This window comes from Neoarius graeffei, chromosome 13 (genome assembly GCF_027579695.1).
Source record: "Neoarius graeffei isolate fNeoGra1 chromosome 13, fNeoGra1.pri, whole genome shotgun sequence".
NCBI classification, from domain to species: Eukaryota; Metazoa; Chordata; class Actinopteri; order Siluriformes; family Ariidae; genus Neoarius; species Neoarius graeffei.
The window spans coordinates 12,911,455-12,931,623 of NC_083581.1; the positions used below are offsets into that span (position 1 = coordinate 12,911,455).

Sequence of the window (20,169 nt, forward strand, 5' to 3'; positions counted from 1 at the left end):
GGCCTTGTCAAGAGAAAAGCAGGGATGTAACATGAGCTGACTCTGTGTGTGTGTGTGTGTGTGTGTGTGTGTGTGTGTGTGTGTGTGATTATTGCCAATGATTCATGCCCCATTATTTACTAATGAATGACCTCTGCAAGGCTGACTGCTATTAATCAGTGAACGCAGCTCATGTTCTCTCTTATTTAGAGAATTTAAACATTAACATTCTGACCAGAACACATGATGGTTATGCATCAGATGTATTTTAACCCAACACTAAAACTCCTGCAAGACAAAGAATAACACACACTTTGGGACATGCTCTCTCTCTCATCTCTCTCATTATCTCTAGCCACTTTATCCTTCTACAGGGTCGCAGGCAAGCTGGAGCCTATCCCAGCTGACTACGGGCGAAAGGCGGGGTACACCCTGGACAAGTCGCCAGGTCATCACAGGGCTGACACATAAACACAGACAACCATTCACACTCACATTCACACCTACGGTCAATTTTAGAGTCACCAGTTAACCTAACCTGCATGCCTTTGGACTGTGGGGGAAACCGGAGCACCCGGAGGAAACCCACGCGGACACGGGGAGAACATGCAAACTCCACACAGAAACTCCACACAGAAAGGCCCTCGCCGGCCCCGGGGTCGAACCCAGGACCTTCTTGCTGTGAGGCGACAGCGCTAACCACTACACCACCGTGCTGCCTTTGGGACATGCTGTTATAGGAAAATAATCAACGGCACTTCAGTGACCAGCCCGAAAGTTGATTATTGTTACTAATCTGTCCTGAAGATGTTGGACAATATAAACTGCCAGAGCTAGTGTCATATGAAGTGAATCAACACTTTCTTACCAATCAGAATGCAGAATTCAACACATTGTATTTCCTGTTGGATTTCGCTACAGACTCAGCAAGGTGTGCAGTTTAGAAATTATTTGAAGGGTGTGTATGCTCCAGCTAAATGACATTAACCAAGAAGAGATTGTGTGCAAAGAAAGTCCTGGAGATCTACAGTAGTGTGTGTTGCAAACACTCTGATGTCACTTTACATTTAAAACACACGCACACACACACAAATCTGTTGCAGAGGTAAGTAAAAGAGAACAGACAACTTACCTCATTTCTTGGTACACACACACACACACACACACACACACAGAGAGTCTCCTGTGTATTAGAAACCCATCACTAATTTAAACAACTATGGAGATATTGCAATATTATTAAAATGAAGTGTTGTGACAGAATTGCTGTAAAATCTAAAAAGGATGGAAATGAGGCACAACTGGGGTGTGTGTGTGTGTGTGTGTGTGTGTGTGTGTGTGTGTGTGTGTGTGTGTGTGTGTTTATAGCTCATTTTTTTGCACAGGAATACCAACAAATACTCACCTCTGGATGAGCGGAAGTGTTTGCTTGGTGCCGTGAATCCACGAGTGCCATGTATGTTCACAGCTGCTACGCGAAACTGGTACCACCGAGTGGCTCTGATCTCCGCTAACTCAACATGCTCTTCTGTGGCCTGAAAACAACCCCAAGAATGATAATACAGTAACACAATAAGACTATATACTGTGCACTGTGTACTTGAGTATGTAGTTAGTGATGTTTTTTAGGTCAGTAATGTTTTCATGGTGCAACTTTGGTACCTTGGGTAATTTATAAAACACTTGACAAGACTTCAGAACAAACAAAAGGGTGCTGACAAACTAATCAAGGGCTGAAAGAGGTGCGCACAACACAGGAAGAAAATGTGGCCATAGGACCAAAAACGGCAAATATGCTGGCTGCCATGGGAACCATGTGACAAAAATGAACGTTTTTTGGATGGTACATCACATCAAACCCCAAAAATAAACTTTTAGTTTTCAGTCTGCAGCCACAATGTAGCCACAGTTTCATTGGGTGTGAAAACACATCCAGAAACAGATGTAGTACATCATTCACATATTTGTAGTTGCATCGTTTGCATGTTTGTAGTTGCAGCTTTTGCGTGTTTGTAGCTGCATCGTTTGTGTTTGTAGTTGCATCTTTTGCATGGTTGCAGTTGAATCTTGTGTTTGTAGTTGCATCTTTTGCATGTTTGTAGCTGCATTATTTGTGTGTTTGTAGATGTATATTGTGTATTTGTTGTTGCATCTTTTGCATGTTTGTAGCTGCATCATTTGCATGTTCGTAGCTGCATCATTTGCATGTTTGTAGTTGCGTCTTTGTAGTTGCATCTTGTGTGGTTGTAGTTACATAATTTGCATGTTTGTAGTTGCTTCTTTTGCATGTTTGCAGCTGCAACTTTTGCATGTTTGTAGTTGCATCTTTTGCATGTTTGTAGTTGCATCTTTGTAGTTTAATCTTTTGCATCTTTGTAGTTGCAACTTTTGCGTGTTTGTAGCTGCATCTTTTGCATGGTTGCTTCTTTTGCGTGTTTGTAGCTGCATCTTTTGCGTGTTTGTAGTTTCATCTTTTGCATCTTTGTAGTTGCATCTTTTGTATGGTTGTAGTTGCATAATTTGCATGTTGGTAGTTGCATCTTTTGGGTGTTTGTAGCTGCATTGTTGTAGTTGCATCTTTTGCATCTTTGTATTTGCATCTTTTGCATCTTTGTATTTGCATATTTGTAGTTGCATCTTTAGTGTAGTTGTACTTACATGGTTTGCATATTTGGAGTTGCATCTTGTGTGTTTGTAGTTGCATCTTTTGCATGTTTGTAGTTGCATCTTTTGTGTATTGAATATTTTTTGCATATTAATAGCGCACTACAGCTTACAAGAACCTCTCAAGTTGAGACCAAAACATTGCCTGAACCTGTGCCATATCCTGCCATGGTATTGCATCGTCTTCGTTTGGGTGAATGCCATAATTCCAGCGCTGTTGCACGACGTAAACCACCGGCTCCACTGAAATGTTAAATTTTGAAGACCAGTGGACTTCCAGTTGGCCTGAGGGCAATTCAAGAAATGTCAGTTCATTTCTGGGCTTCAGGGGAACACCTGAAAAACAGAGAGGGGGAAAAGAAATGTCTAAAATAACTATTTTATCTGTTTACACAAGTGTCTCCTTTTTGCTTGTATCTTCCCATTAGAGAAAGTTAAAGGAGGTACTGTACGCAGAACCATGGCCTCACTTTTTGTTTATAAATGCCTTGAGACCTCAAGAATGGCATAGGAATAGTTAACAATAAATCTAATATAGTAATTTTTACGATTAAAATGATTCATATCGATAGCAGTCTGAGTGAATGACCTTGACATCTGTGATGTCACCGCAGTAAGGCTATCAGTCTCATCATCATTTTTGCTATACTAAAACATAGAGCTAACTGCAACTTCAATCTTCCATTTTGAGCTAATTTATCGCCATGGCACGTAGATGTGTTGCTGGTGGGTGCAGCAACATGACAGAAGGTGGATTTATGTTGCATTCATGACCCAAGAATGTTCAAACTGCAAAGATTTGGACGCATTTTGCGAGAAATTCACGGGCCCATTGGGCGCCTACGAAGTGGTCTCTCCTCTGCCCTGCACATTTTACTGAGGACTCATACGAAACCTCTGATCTGTTGATGAGTGTTGGCTATAAGCCCATATTGATAGAGGGTGCAGTACCAATAATTAAAGGAAAACTACAGTGGTGCTTGAAAGTTTGTGAACCCTTTAGAATTTTCTATATTTCTGCATAAATATGAGCTAAAACATCAGATTTTCACACAAGTCCTAAAAGTAGATAAAGAGAACGCAGTTAAACAAATGAGACAAAAATATTATACTTGTTCATTTATTTATTGAGGAAAATGATCCAATATTACATATCTGTGAGTGGCAAAAGTATGTGAACCTTTGCTTTCAGTATCTGGTGTGACCCCCTTGTGAAGCAATAACTGCAACTAAACGTTTCTGGTAACTATTGATCAGTCCTGCACACCGGCTTGGAGGAATTTTAGCCCATTCTTCCATACAGAAGAGCTTCAACTCTGGGATGTTGGTGGGTTTCCTCACATGAACTGCTCACTTCAGGTCCTTCCACAACATTTCAATTGGATTAAGGTCAGGATTTTGACTTGGCTATTCCAAAACATTAACTTTAGTCTTCTTTAACCATTCTTTGGTAGAACGACTTGTGTGCTTAGGGTCTTTGTCTTGCTGCTTGACCCACCTTCTCTTGAGATTCAGTTTTAGACAGATGTCCTGACATTTTCCTTTAGAATTCGCTGGTATAATTCAGAATTCATTGCTCCATCAATGATGGCAAGCCATCCTGGCCCAGATGCAGCAAAACAGGCCCAAACCATGAGTCTACCACCACCATGTTTCACAGATAGAATAAGGTTCTTATGCTGGAATACAGTGTTTTCCTTTCTCCAAACATAATGCTTCTCATTTAAACCAAAAAGTTCTATTTTGGTCTCATCCGTCCACAAAACATTTTTCCAAAAGCCTTCTGGCTTGTCCATGTGATCGTTAGCAAATTGCAGACAAGCAGCAATATTATTTTTGGAGAGCAGTGGCTTTCTCCTTGCAACCCTGCCATGCACACCATTGCTGTTCAGTGTTCTCCTGATGGTGGACTCATGAACATTAACATTAGCCAATGTGAGAGAGGCCTTCAGTTGCTTAGAAGTTACCCTGGGGTCCTTTGTGACCTCGCCGACTATTACACCTTGCTCTTGGAGTGATCTTTGTTGGTCGACCACTCCTGGGGAGGGTAACAATGGTCTTGAATTTCCTCCATTTGTACCCAGTCTGTCTGACTGTGGATTGGTGGAGTCCAAACTCTTTAGAAATGGTTTTGTAACCTTTTCCAGTCTGATGAGCATCAACAACGCTTTTTCTGAGGTCCTCAGAAATCTCCTTTGTTTGTGCCATGATACACTTCTACAAATAATATGTGTTGTGAAGATCAGACTTTGATAGATCCCTGTTCTTTAAATAAAACAGGGTGCCCACTCACACCTGACTGTCATCCCCTTGATTGAAAACACCTGACTCTAATTTCACCTTCAAATTAACTGCTAATCCTAGAGGTTCACATACTTTTGCCAGTCACAGATATGTAATATTGGATCATTTTCCTCAATAAATAAATGACCAAGTATAATATTTTTGTCTCATTTGTTTAACTGCGTTCTCTTTATCTACTTGTAGGACTTGCATGAAAATCTGACGATGTTTTAGGTCATTTTATGCAGAAATATAGAAAATTCTAAAAGGTTCACAAACTTTCAAGCACCACTGTACAAGAAAAGGAAAGTAAGTTCAGTTGCACCAGTTCTCCTGGAGTGCGAGCTGAGCAGTAACAGCAGAGTACTCAGTATGGAGAAAATGGAGAATGAGTGGACCAGTTGTCAGATTTCTCCGCTGGATATGCTTGCCTCAGCAGCAATATCTCACCCTTACGTGGAAAAAGCGAATGAATGAAGAACTGAACAGAGAACTAAAAGTCAGATTGTTTCAAAACAATCGGCCACAAGATCGACCTTCAAGAACCGAGAACACAGATGGGTAAGATGTGACTCTCATTTGGTTACATCACAACAACACTTATTGTTTAACTGCATTTAGATTAATACATGTAGCTTATATTGTGCATTTAAGTTACCAGTATAAGATTATTTAATTTGCTTCAGAATGTGATTGTCTCAGCTCATCTGATTATTTAATTAGCCTTTTATGTTTTATCAGTGAAAATGCATGCATGTCCGTTGCATAAGTTATAACGCCCATCCTGTTTTAATGAGAGTCACATGAGTCTGTCAGTTCAGTTCCATCCAATTCTCTCGACGGCTTTGTCCTCTGGCTTTAATTTGTAAGGTGGGGGCCTCCGTGGCCAATGTGTTACTATCGGATTCACTTTCCAATGGTTTGAACTGATATAGCTCTACGTGTATAGCAGTAGCATGTACACACACTCCAATTTCAGGACTATCACAGTCAGATGTATTACTATCTGAGGAATTCGAAGAATCTCCAATAAATCCGAAAGAAGTGGCCATTGCAACCACTCTCGCCTGCCGAGTCTGACTTTGGCCTATGGCTGTCAAAGGCCTCAGCCTTAAAACCGGTTAACACAGTGACATCACTCACTCAGGGCTGGCTGGCTCAGCAGGGCAGCTCGAATGCCAACTTTGCGGTCAATTTTAACTCTCAAAAATATATATTTTTTATTCCCAATTATGCAGCATACAAGCATCAAGGATGGAGATACTATCCACTCAGAAATGCATTTAAAAATAAAGGTTCTGCATATCTCCTTTAAGGTTAAGGTTAAAAGGGTAATTCTCAGCCTTCACACAGCTTTCTCAGAGTTTCACCTCTTAATAGGGCATAAATAATCTTACAGTTCAGGTACAGGACACAAAGCACTGGAAAGAAACTACTAACGCATGATGTCAATGATATATAATGATGCATAATCGTTATGTACGTATATATGTGTTGTGACTTTTTTACTGGATTGATGACGTTCACTTGCATGAAGACACGCAGACTTAAGGGTTCATAAAAAGCTGTGTGCGCAAACAAACCACATTTCCCACACAACATTTCACATGCAATAAATTAAACATTTAAATATTTACATATGGAGGTTTGAAAGGAAAAGAAATGTTCTGCTATTTAATGTTTAATAAAATGTAAAACTATGAAGACAAGGAGAGCACCATCTCACTGAAATGCCCTCCCTGTCCATCCACCAGTTTATAAATCTTTTGTCAGAGTCGTTAATGCAACACAGCTGTAGCTCATTAGCTCAACCTCCATAAACACACTACTCTGTCAGTCATATTGCCAAGCCTTGCCAATTTATTTGTTTAAATTCTGCACCATGGATGTTCTGTACACATGTTTCATCTTGAAGGTTTGCAATAGTCTGTCATCTCTGTGTATGGGGAAACACCTGAAGCCTTACTACCAAAAAAAAAAATGTTCATCTGCCACTGAGAAACTCTTGGAAATCTGGGGAGGTATGCAGTTCAATTTGAGTCATTAACAAGCTGCAAGTATGGCAGTAATGGCAGCCAAGTCCTGCATACCTCTTCCTCAGTTTCCTCATTGCAGGAGACAAAGTCTCCCTGACACACTCACTCAATGTAATAAACACATATTTGACCATCAATCTTCAGGCAAGGTTGATAGCAATAAGAAATAAGTCTGCATTAACACCATAACCTTGGAAAGCCCCGAAGCAAAAGCAAAATAACAGCATGGCATATATGTATTTTATATATATATATATATATATATATATATATATATATATATATATATATTTGTGTGTGTGTGTGTGTGTGTGTGTATGCCATGCTGCTATTTTAAAATCTCACGTCCACGGTGGCAGGAAACAGCCAGTCAAAACTGTGCAAGCTCAAAATACCCCAGTTTATTTCCAGCGGCCACCCTGGCTGAAACTGTCCCTATTGTCTCTGAAACAGACAATTAGTTTGTCTAAATATTATACTGAACTTTTATAGGCTAACCACAGAAGATTGGTGGAATGAACGTCCAGTAAAAAAAACAATACAAAACAAAAAAACACCGCATCCAACTAAGTCAAATGCTCATCTGAACTTGAATGCAAATATGACCAGCCATGACCTTCTCACTTTCCCAAGTGTCCCCATCACAAATTTATGTCCCTGCACCAAAAAGGAGGATTTAGAGATTGCTCAAGCAAGGTTTTCATCATTGTTATCTGAGTATGGTAAACTACAGATTAAGTCCATTTTGGTTTTAATCACATAATTTCTGATCCTAGGTTTTATCTCGCTGGCCCAGCTGAGCCTCACTATTTCATGTGGCAATGAGGTTTGTTAACAGCTTGAAACTCTACCAAAATCTATCAAATGTGTACCACATGCCTGATTCTTCCACGTCATGACATCATGCCTTCAAGTTGAAAGCCCGATCCTCAGAAAATGATCTTGAACCAAAATGAGAAATTTATCGCTAATGGACTATTACCAGGTGCCACTTTAGCACAGGACAAACCATAAGCCTTGTACCCCTTGTCATGTCCCAAAATGCGAGCAATGGGAGAAATTCCACACTCCTCTTCTTTCCTTGGAAAAAAAAATTTTCTGGATTACATTCCTGTACCAGCAGTAGGGAGCTAAACTGACCAAAAAACATTGTTGTTCTTAATGCCAGCAGCACTTTCAACAAGTATGTGGGGCCAAAATCTTTGGTTACCTGGACCTAGAAAGTGCATCTGTGAAGATCCATCACTGCTTCAGGGCACTGTGAGTGTGATGTTCAGCCTGATTAATGCCTCTTGAGCTTTCCAAGCTTTTTTGTTAAAGTTCTACAAGAAGAGAACTGGAAATCCATTCATGACTTCAGCTCTATGGTTGTCCTCCTTACTTACAGACCATTTATTTCCTTTCATAATTAACTATGATGGCCAAAAAAGGTCTAGAACTCAATCTGAGGAAACAATTCTATCAGTGTAATGCATTCACCCTAGTGAAGTTGGTCACATGGAAACTATATCATGGACAAATATCCTAGAGCACAAGTAACCAGAATGGCCCCCTGATTCAAATGTCTGTCCAACTTCTGCGAACACAAGTTGTGCACAACATACTAAGCTCAAAGAGTCCAGGTAATCAGGTCTTGTGTTTCTGGAAGACACCCCTTAAACTTGAATTAGACATGCCTGAAATCCAAAACTTTGAGAAATCTTCCAACTACTCTGCTAGAACCACAGTAACCATGTTCACAGATTCTGTCATGGCGTCAGCTGCCAACGACCCCACTTGCACTCTCCACTCACCCTCTAGACCTGCTTGATGGAGCCTTGTGATTCACTTTTATCTGCTGAGGTGATTAGCACATGGTTATCCTAAAGATTGCTGCAGATGGTCCCACTTGTTTACCCTAATGATCACACTTCTCAAAAAGAGTTTATGCCCAAGGAGAAGATGGCTTTACTTTTGAGTCTGGCTCCTCTCAAGGTTTCTTCCTCTTATCATCTCAGGGAGTTCTTACTCTCTACTCTCGCCTCTGGCTTGGTCAAATCAAGACCCAGATTTTGTAAAGCTGCTTCACGACAATGTCTATTGTAAAGTACAATTTGAGGATGGTCTAAAATTTATATCATAGTATAATTTGAAGCACAGATGGTCGGTATATACGGTACAGTTCTGGAAAAAAAATTAAGAGACCACTGCAAAATTATCAGTTTCTCTTGTTTTATTATGCATACCGGTAGGTATGTGTTTGAGGAACATGAACATTTTTGTTTTATTCCATAAACTACTGACAACATTTCCCCCAAATTCCACATAAAAATATTGTCACTTAGAGCATTTAATTGCAGAAAATGACAGCTGGTTAAAATCACAAAAAAGATTAAGTATTTTCAGACCTTGAATAATGCACAGAAATCAAGATCATATTCAATTTTACACAACACAATACTAATGTTTGAACTGAGGATGAGTTCAGAAATCAATATTTGCTGGAATAACTCTGACATTTACTCACAGCTTTCATGTGCCTTGGCATGCTCTCCTCCAGTCTTTCACATTGTTCTTGGGTGACTTTATGCCACTCCTGGCTCGAAAATTCAATCAGCTCAGTTTTGTTTGATGACTTGTGACCATCCATCTTCATATTGATCACATTCCAGAGGTTTTCAATGGGGTTCAGGTTTGGAGATTGGGCTGGCCATGACAAGGTCTTGATCTAGTGGGCCTCCATCCACACCTTGATCGACCTGTCTGTGTGGCATGGAGCATTGTCCTGCTGGAAAACCCTACTGTCAGAGAAAGGGACCATTGTCAGAGCAGAAGGAAGCAAGTTTTCTTCCTGGATAGCCTTGTACATGGCTTGATTCATGTGTCCTTCACAAACAAAAATCTGCCCCATTCCAGCCTTGCTGAAGCACCCCCAGATCATCACTGATCCTGCACCAAATTTCACAATGGGTGTAATATACTGTGATTTGTAGGCCTCTTCAGGTCTCTGTTTAATTATGAGATGACCAGGTGATGGGAAAAGCTGAAAATTGGACTCATCAGAGAAGATGACCTTACTCCAGTCCACGACGGTCAAATTCTTATGGTCTTTAGCAAACCTCAGCCTGGCTCTTCTTTGTTTCTTATTGATGAAGGGCTTTTCTCTAGCTTTGCATGACTTCAACCCCATTCAGAGAAGCCTGTTTCGAACCGTTCTTGCCATGCACTGAACTCCAGCTGCCATTTGCCATTCTTTTTGTAGGTCACTTGATGTCTTCTGCCGGTTGTTGAGTGATATTCAAAGGAGCTGATGATCATCCCATTCAGTAGAGAGTCATTTTCACCCTCTGCTAGTCTGTAACTTTGTTGCCTCCAATGTCTGCTGCTTGACCTTAAACTGCCATCTTTGAAATTTTGAGAATGGAAGCAACCTGACACTCACTGAGTGTGTTTACATGCACATAGAGAAAATCGAATTTCTGCCGTTGCTCGACTGAAATCGAAGTTCTAAATGCCATGGATACACCTTAGCTAGGCTGAAATTGAACCGAACTTGATTTCTCGTAATCGAGCTACACGACCTAGATTATGCGATTTTTGCCAAGCTACTTAGTGCGTGTAAACCCTATCGAGCTATGTAGTCGAGCTACTTACTTCAACACTGCCCCTTCTGGAAGTGACAAGTGACGAGACCACAAGCGGGAAACACGACAGCCTCGGTCGGCATGACAACAGTAGTAGCGAGCAGCAGAAGAGGTCAGGAGGAACAAACGAAGAAGAGAAAATGGCGAGCAGAAACGTGCACTTCTGGAGCAATGAGGAGACAGAGTTCATGCTCATTCAGCTTAAGGAGTTGAATATATTAAAATTCATGGACGGGAGAAAAACGCGCAATGGAGAACACAGAACTGATAACTTTGTTTACACTCTTGAATAGCTGTTCTTCATGATGACAACCGGAAGTGTACCAACACGATGGGGCGTGTAGCGCCACCTGTGGCTTGGGTGCACAATGTACCTCACACAATAGCTCGATTTCCTTGTGTGCATGTAGGATTGGATTTCTCTGGCACCCTGCTGGGACCCTTTGCTCGATTACCGACAGCAGCTCGATTTGGATGTGCATGTAAACATACTGACTGTATCCCTTGGCCAGTAAAGCCAGAATTGAACTGTTCTTTTTCTCATCCAAACTGATCCTACTGCAAGAGGTTTTTAATACTTTTCCTTGTTAAATAAGGTTTGGTTCAGATGATCACCTAACTCAGTACCTTAAGTAAAATGAGGTGTGCTTGTTTAGGAATTTCAGCACAGACACTGGAATGAAATGGTTGCAATACACATAGATGCTGATTTAAGAAAAAATTAAAGTGTTCTCTTCAATTTTTCTAGAGCTGTATCATAGTATGTTCATTTTTTTCTTAAAATTTCAATATATAAATTCTTCTGAAAGGGTAAATCAGTGGTATGGCAACTACATGGCAGCTATAACTGTACTCGTATCTATTACTAGGACATATTTCATATAGTACAGAAGTATTTTAAGAACATTTATTGTGCAAAATCAACTGTTTGAAAAAGAACCATGTCCTTACACAAGTACACCACTAATGTTTTTTTCTTGTAATGAAACTTTTGGAAAAAGCCTGAGAAAGTGATGTATGATTTGCAGAGCCAGCTTTTTTCTCTTCCCACCGCTGTTTGACAATTTATTTGATGGTTGTGGAGGATGTATTTTTTTGCTTTCCTCATATTCCAGAATGTTTTGATGATAGAAAAGATTGATAGGTGATAGAAGATATTGCTTGTATAACCCCGATTCCAAAAAAGTTGGGACAAAGTACAAATTGTAAATAAAAACAGAATGCAATGATGTGGAAGTTTCAAAATTCCATATTTTATTCAGAATAGAACATAGATGACATATCAAATGTTTAAACTGAGAAAATGTATCATTTAAAGAGAAAAATTAGGTGATTTCAAATTTCATGACAACAACACATCTCAAAAAAGTTGGGACAAGGCCATGTTTACCATTGTGAGACATCCCCTTTTCTCTTTACAACAGTCTGTAAATGTCTGGGGACTGAGGAGACAAGTTGCTCAAGTTTAGGGATAGGAATGTTAACCCATTCTTGTCTAATGTAGGATTCTAGTTGCTCAACTGTCTTAGGTCTTTTTTGTCGTATCTTCCGTTTTATGATGCACCAAATGTTTTCTATGGGTGAAAGATCTGGACTGCAGGCTGGCCAGTTCAGTACCCGGACCCTTCTTCTACGCAGCCATGATGCTGTAATTGATGCAGGATGTGGTTTGGCATTGTCATGTTGGAAAATGCAAGGTCTTCCCTGAAAGAGACGTTGTCTGGATGGGAGCATATGTTGCTCTAGAACCTGGATATACCTTTCAGCATTGATGGTGTCTTTCCAGATGTGTAAGCTGCCCATGCCACATGCACTAATGCAACCCCATACCATCAGAGATGCAGGCTTCTGAACTGAGCGCTGATAACAACTTGGGTTGTCCTTCTCCTCTTTAGTCCGAATGACACGGCATCCCTGATTTCCATAAAGAACTTCAAATTTTGATTCGTCTGACCACAGAACAGTTTTCCACTTTGCCACAGTCCATTGTCTGCACTTCTGGATCGTGTTTAGATACGGCTTCTTCTTTGAACTATAGAGTTTTAGCTGGCAACGGCGGATGGCACGGTGAATTGTGTTCACAGATAATGTTCTCTGGAAATATTCCTGAGCCCATTTTGTGATTTCCAATACAGAAGCATGCCTGTATGTGATGCAGTGCCGTCTAAGGGCCCGAAGATCACAGGCACCCAGTATGGTTTTCTGGCCTTGACCCTTACACACAGAGATTCTTCCAGATTCTCTGAATCTTTTGATGATATTATGCACTGTAGATGATGATATGTTCAAACTCTTTGCAATTTTACACTGTCGAACTCCTTTCTGATATTGCTCCACTATTTGTCGGCGCAGAATTAGGGGGATTGGTGATCCTCTTCCCATCTTTACTTCTGAGAGCTGTTGCCACTCCAAAATGCTCTTTTTATACCCAGTCATGTTAATAACCTATTGCCAATTGACCTAATGAGTTGCAATTTGGTCCTCCAGCTGTTCCTTTTTTGTACCTTTAACTTTTCCAGCCTCTTATTGCCCCTGTCCCAACTTTTTTGAGATGTGTTGCTGTCATGAAATTTCAAATGAGCCAATATTTGGCATGAAATTTCAAAAAGTTTCACTTTCAACATTTGATATGTTGTCTATGTTCTATTGTGAATACAATATCAGTTTTTGAGATTTGTAAATTATTGCATTCCGTTTTTATTTACAATGTGTACTTTGTCCCAACTTTTTTGGAATCGGGGTTGTATTACAACTGCTTGCAACCACTGTCATTTGACATATTATGCTGATTATCATTTTCTGCTTGCTGTTTGACTTTTTTTAACCCGATCCATATCCATATAATGGAAGTCACGCCAGGCTTTTTTACCAGCTCTGCCTCCTCTTCATTGTCTGCAGGATTTTCGGCCATTTCTTCCTTCCCGAACTGGTGCATGCTGATAATGACAAAGCTTTGCTCCTCTTCTTCTTTCTGGCAGACTAGTCACGGTTTAGTGCATTGCTGCCTTTCACTGGTGTAGTTATTTCATTGCCACTTTCAGTCTGTGAGGGCTTGGGTCAGAGGACAGAGAGCAAGCAGGGTTAAGAGCCTTGCCAAGGGCCTGATAGTGGCAGCTTGTAGGTGCTGGAGCTTGAACCCCCTCATCTTCTGCTCAGTAACCTTTAACTTAGGGACTTAAAAGTACTTTGAAGCAGGTCAGGAAGGGGTACCCAGATCTTCACCGATAGTCAAATGCTTTACCATTGAGCTAAACCCCCAGCTAACAGCTGGAAGTCCAATATTATTGTTGCAGGAAGTTTAATTATTTTTTTTCTGTGAGTAAAAATCAAGTCAAGAGTAGAGCCTCATCTGAAAGATGACTAATGGGGAATGGGGCAGGGCTTCTAGGGTGCTGGTTAATATCAGAGAGTTTGATACACCTATGCAACTGTCAGTCATTCCAGATTAATTTTTATTTGGGGAAAAAAAAAGACGACATTTTTTGGCATACATTAACTCATACTAGAGTACACAGATGTTAAAATGCTGGGCTTTGACACAAAGTGCATAGCAAACAGCAGGTCTGGTCATATAAAATCCTCTCTCTACCATCCTAGTATCATCTCATTTCATTATCTCTAGCCGCTTTATCCTGTTCTACAGGGTCGCAGGCAAGCTGGAGCCTATCCCAGCTGACTACGGGCGAAAGGCAGGGTACACCCTGGACAAGTCGCCAGGTCATCACAGGGCTGACACATAGACACAGACAACCATTCACACCTATGGTCAATTTAGAGTCACCAGTTAACCTAACCTGCATGTCTTTGGACTGTGGGGGAAACCGGAGCACCCGGAGGAAACCCACGCGGACATGGGGAGACCATGCACACTCCGCACAGAAAGGCCCTCGCCGGCCACAGGGCTTGAACCCGGACCTTCTTGCTGTGAGGCGACAGCGCTAACCACTACACCACCGTGCCGCCCATCCTAGTATCATGTTTGTTTGTTTGTTTTTTATTAAAATAAGTTAATTACACTGCTCCTCACACTCAGGATTAGGCTACACATAGCAACAACCTTCACAGCAAAATCCTGAAATTAAAAAAAAAAAAAGCAAGAAACAAACATAACTGCCAAGGGCCAAAAAAATGAAGCAATAAACCAAGCTAGAAACAGAAATGAGCAACAGAAGAAAAATATTGCAATTGAGACTGGAAGTAAAAGAGGCTCTTAATGAACCCTTTTCTTCCACAGCCATGCCTTTGTAATGTGTGCAGACTGTGGTTTTGCATTGTTTTGTTGAAATCTCCCTGGAAAAAATGCTGTCTTAAAGGCAACATATGTTGCTCCAAAATCTCAGTGTACTTGTCTGCAAATGCTCCATCACAGAAGTGTAAGTTACCTTTGTCAAGGGCACTGAGACAACCCCATACCATAACACACCCTGGCTTTTGGACTTGTTGCTAGTAACACTCTGAATGATCCTTTTTGTCTTTGGTCTGGAACACATGGTGTCCATTTTTTCTAAAAAAGACCTGAAATACTGATTCATCTGACCACAATACACGTTTCCACTGTGTGATGTTCCATCCCAGATGCATCCGAGCCCAGAGAAGTCAACGGCACTTCTGGACACAGTTAACATAAGGCTTCCTTTTTGCACAGTAATGTTTTAACTGGCGTTTGTGGATGTAACTCTGTATTGTAAAGCATGACAAAGATTTGCCAAAGTATTCCCAAGCCCATGTGGTTCTATCAGCTATAGATGAATGACGGGTCTTGATGCAGTGTTGCCTAATGGATCAGAGATTCATCAGTGTTCAGCTTAGGCTTGAACCCTTGTCCTTTATCCATCAAAACACCTCCAGATTCCTTGAATCATTTAATGATATTATGCACTGTAGAGGGTGAAATATCCGAATCCATTCCAAACTTTCTTTGAGGAACATTGTTTTTAAACATTTCAATAATTTTTTCACACATTTGTTGACAAACTGGAGATCCTCTGTCCATCTTTGCTCCTCAAAGACTAGGCCTTTCCAGGATCCTGATTTTGTACCAGATCATGATTATAGTCACCTGCTGACATCACATGTTTCAAATCACATCATTATTTAATTGTTTTACCTCATTACTAGCCCTAAATGTCCATGTCCCAACTTTTTTTGGAATGTGTTGCAGCCCTGAAACGCAGGAATGGGTGTATATTAACAAATGAAATGAAGCTGACCAACAAAACATGAAATATCTGGGGTTCATTCTGTTTGCAATGAAATACAAGTCAAATCACTGCTTTCTTTTATTATTTGCATTTTCCAGACTGTTCTAACTTTTTCTGATTTGGGTTGTAGAAAAGAAAGAAGCAAACCTCTGAGAACCACAGATGGACCAAGAGTAAAGGTCATGCTCCATTTCAAATCTCAGTGAAGGACACACCAGAGCTAAAGGTCCTCCACCTGCAGGTTCCCACATCTGACAGCGATTTGGGATGTAGCATTCAGTTTCAAGTTTAATGCGTTACAGCTTCACACAAATTACACTCCCTCCAGCCCCCCAAGTAAAAAACAAGGAAAGGAAAAATAAACAATTATGTGTTTCTTGGAATAAGGAGTGATCTGTAGATTTATAAGACATGAAATAATGATGAACATTGAAGTTCTTCCTAACTAGTAGTCAACCAATAAGTTTTCTATCGGATAATGCTATCTATTTAGTAAAAACCCCATTTCCAAAAAGTTGGGATATTTTCCAAAATGCAATAAAAACAAAAATCTGTGATTTGTTAATTTACATGAACCTTTATTTAACTGAAAAAAGTACAAGGAAAAGATTTTCAATAGTTTTACTGACCAACTTAATTGTATTTTGTAAATATAAATGAAGTTAGAATTTGGTGCCTGCAACACACTCCAAAAAGTTGGGACAGAGGCAAAATAAGACTGAAAATCAAGGATGGGTCGTGGCTCACCCCTTTGTGCCAAAATTCATGAGAGATTTGTCAGTCAATTAAAAAAGAACATTTCTCACTGCAAGATTGCAGAGATTTTAGACCTTTCTAAATCAACAGTACATAATATTGTGAAAAGATTCAGTAAATTTAGACACATCTCAGTGTGTAAAGGGCGAAGTCGGAAACCACTGTTGAATGTGCATGACCTTTGAGACCTCAAGTGGCACTGCTTGAGAAACCGTCATGCTAATGTGACAAATATAGTCACATGGGCTCGAGAGTTTTTCTGAAAACTGTTGTCACTTAACCGAGTCCGCCACTGCATCCAGAAATGCAACCTGAAATTGTATTACACAAGGAGGAAGCCATTCATCAATTCTATGCAGAAACGCTGCTGATTTCTCTGTGCCTGAACTCATCTCAGATGGGCCAACAAACAGTGGAAATGTGTGCTGTGGTCAGATGAGTCCACATTTCAGCTTGTTTTCTGGAAACCTGGACATCAAGTCTTCAGTGCCAAAGGTGAATACAACCATCCAGTCTGTTATCAGAGAAAGGTGCAAAAGCCAGCATCTGTGATGTGTGTGAAAGTACCATTGATGTAATGGGGCATATACTGGGATTTTTGAGAGACATATGTTGCCATCAAGCAGGGATGAGAATGGGAATTTAAAAAAACTCTGAAATGCCTGGCCGGTCTAGGGGGCATTTGCCCAATTCACAATCCCCCTTTCCCACACGCATTTATATATATATATATATATATATATATATATATATATATATATATATATATATATATATATATATATATATATATATATACTGTGTATATATATATAGTTGCAAGGATATATATGCTTTATTTTTTCTATTTTCAAAACTTTTCTTAAAATAGTGCAAATATTTACAGTGCGCCAAACAAAGGTTCAAATTACCAAAAAGAAAACTATACAAACAAAATAAGAAAACACAAAAATAAAGAGGCTTCAAGTTTGCCAGACTAATCAAAAAGACCCTGAACAAAACTATTAGTCAGCCAAACCACAGTACCTTCAAACAAGACGTCCCAACCACAACTGAGGCTCTGGAGCTACTGCAGAGCTTACATACCCGCAGCCCCTCCCACAGTTGAGCCCAAATTGCAAAATTAATCAATCAACTAAATAATGACATCCTAAATACAAAATAACAATTTAAAGAAACAAACACAAAATATACAAACATCCAAAATAATTTTCATTAACCAAAAACCCTTCAGTGCATAGTAAAATACATGTTTCCCCAACACCAGTAAAACACCCCCGTTAAAATAGTCCGTTCTACCAAACACCCGCGAAACCCCTCCATAACAAGCCAATGGTACAGTCCCTCGGTTTCTCGCAACAAACAGGAAGTATGTGGAGTTCGCGTGATGAGTTACTGAAAACTATTTTGTATTATAAAAATGCTAGAACTAAATAAACTTGACATTAGAAATAACCGGTTTGTACATGTGTTTCCTAGACTATAGACAATGCTTAACAGATAGGAGATGAAAATGCTTAGAAATGTGTGATGCGTTTTACATACTGTATGAGTGGAGCCAAACAAATGTTACTAGAATGCCGGTAGGCCTTTCCCTGCACTCGTAACAAATGCTGCTCTCGTTAGAAACTATGGCAAACAGTGGAGTATGAAATGCTTGAAAACCAGTAATATCCATACAGAAAACAGTAATGGAAATGAAGTGCAACTCACAGCAACAGGTCAGCCAAGATGTTTGAATGTTGCCGGCAGATTGCTGCCTGTGAGCTTGCGTGAGAGGTGTGTGTGAGTGAAGTTGTGTGTGCGCGAGCGTCACGGCTCACTCCGTGACACATATATATATATATATATATATATATATATATATATATATATATATATATATATATATCATGAGCGATAATGGAGGTAACTGTAACGATATATTAGATTCCTCCTGACTCTATCTTTGACAATTTAAGTAAAACGTACCTTTGTGCTTTTTTGTTTTGATGTGCTCCTGGATGTTTCTAGCTCCTCTGTTTCCATAATTGACCATATCTGAGCACAGAATACACAGAACCTTTCCCGACACATCCACTTTTCGGATATGTTCCGTCAGGCACGTCGTCACAGTTTGTGTCCCTATCTGCACGGTAATGCTACTATCAAGCCATGCCTATCGGAAACAGTTCTTTATCCCATTCGATTTATCAATTTCCCTGGCACGATCCTCATTTTTGCGGTCCAAAACTTTCGCTATATTGGCGAAGTAACTTTGAAAACTAACCAAAATAACTAGAACTTAAGAAGTGATCAAAACCGTGTATGTATAGCTTGTTTCTCCGTGAATTGTAGAAGTGAGATGAAACTAGCGCCAAAACGTTGCCAGAAATCGTCGTGAGTTGTCGTTAGCATAAATATTGAAGAAAGCAATGACGATTTCTGTTACCACAGCTGCAACTAATTTTGCGATGAGCGTTGCCGAAAGACGCTGGCGGGCAGTCGGTCGGTCCTGCCTGCTTGTGCCACCACAAGCCTCGCCTCATGCCGACCCCTTCCCCCCCCCCGAAATTTTCTCAACAGATTTACACGTTTCACAAAAATGACATTTTCAGCGGGAAAAACTCGGAATTCCGCAGATCCGCGGAAAATTCTCATCCCTGATCAAGGTAACGTCTCTTCCCGGGAAGTCCATGCTTATTTTAGCAGGACAATGCCAGGCCTCATTCTGCACAAGCTAAAACAGCGTGGCTTTATAGACACAGAGTGTGTGTGCTTGACTGGCCTGCTGCCAGTCCAGATCTGTTTCCTATTGAGAATGTATGGCACATCATGAAGAGGAGAATCAGACAACAGAGACCAAGGACTGTTGAGCAGCTGAAGTCTTGTATCGAGCAAGAATGGACAAAAATTCCAATTGCAAACGTGGAACAATTAGTATCCTCAGATCTCATATGATTAAAAAGTGTTATTAAAAGGAAAGGTGATGTAATACAATGGTAATAATGCCTCAGTCCCAACTTTGAGTGTGTTGCAGGCATCAAATTCTAACTTCGTTTATATTTACAAAATACAATTAAGTTGGTTAGTAAAATTATTGAAAATCTTTTCTTTGTGCTTTACTCAGTTAAATAAAGGTTCACCTAAATTCATAAATCACTTTTTTTTTATTGCATTTTGGAAACTATCCCAACTTTTCTGGAAATGGAGCTTGTACTTTTTAGGCATTTATAGTTACATTTAATATTGTGGAACATCTATCACATAATTGTACCTTTATAAATGTTCCTGGGAGTTTGACATGTTCGTCCACAGCCGTTCAAGCAGCATTTCTTGTGGGAGGAGCAGTGGACATCACTCTCACAACTCTCCACACATGCAGCAGCAAATCCACTTGCACGCTCCGGAGCTGGACACACCCCCTGCTTCACTGCTTTCACCGAGAGGAAAAACTCACAGCTCACCACACACTCTGATTGTTTATTTGGGAAAGAAGCCTGGAAATGGGAAAGAGGGAGAAACATGGATAAGTGTGGAGAGAATCAGAGCTTGGACAGTAAGCATTAGTATAACACATTAGCATATCCTTCTTAGCACAATCTCGTTAGAAGAGCATAGAGTCATAGAGATATCATACAGAGACAT

General features: G+C 40.2%; 1 protein-coding gene across 1 annotated transcript in view; it reads right to left on the reverse strand.

Moving 5' to 3' along the window:
• Positions 1 to 20,169, reverse strand: part of LOC132896439 (anosmin-1) — a 69,442-nt gene that overhangs the window by 29,645 nt on the left and 19,628 nt on the right. Inside the window, exons 4-6 of the mRNA XM_060937263.1 lie at positions 19,799 to 20,021; positions 2,795 to 2,979; positions 1,385 to 1,514 (exon numbers count right to left, since the gene is read on the reverse strand). Coding sequence (XP_060793246.1) covers positions 1,385 to 1,514; positions 2,795 to 2,979; positions 19,799 to 20,021 — 538 coding nt within the window. The remainder of the gene's footprint in view (positions 1 to 1,384; positions 1,515 to 2,794; positions 2,980 to 19,798; positions 20,022 to 20,169) is intronic.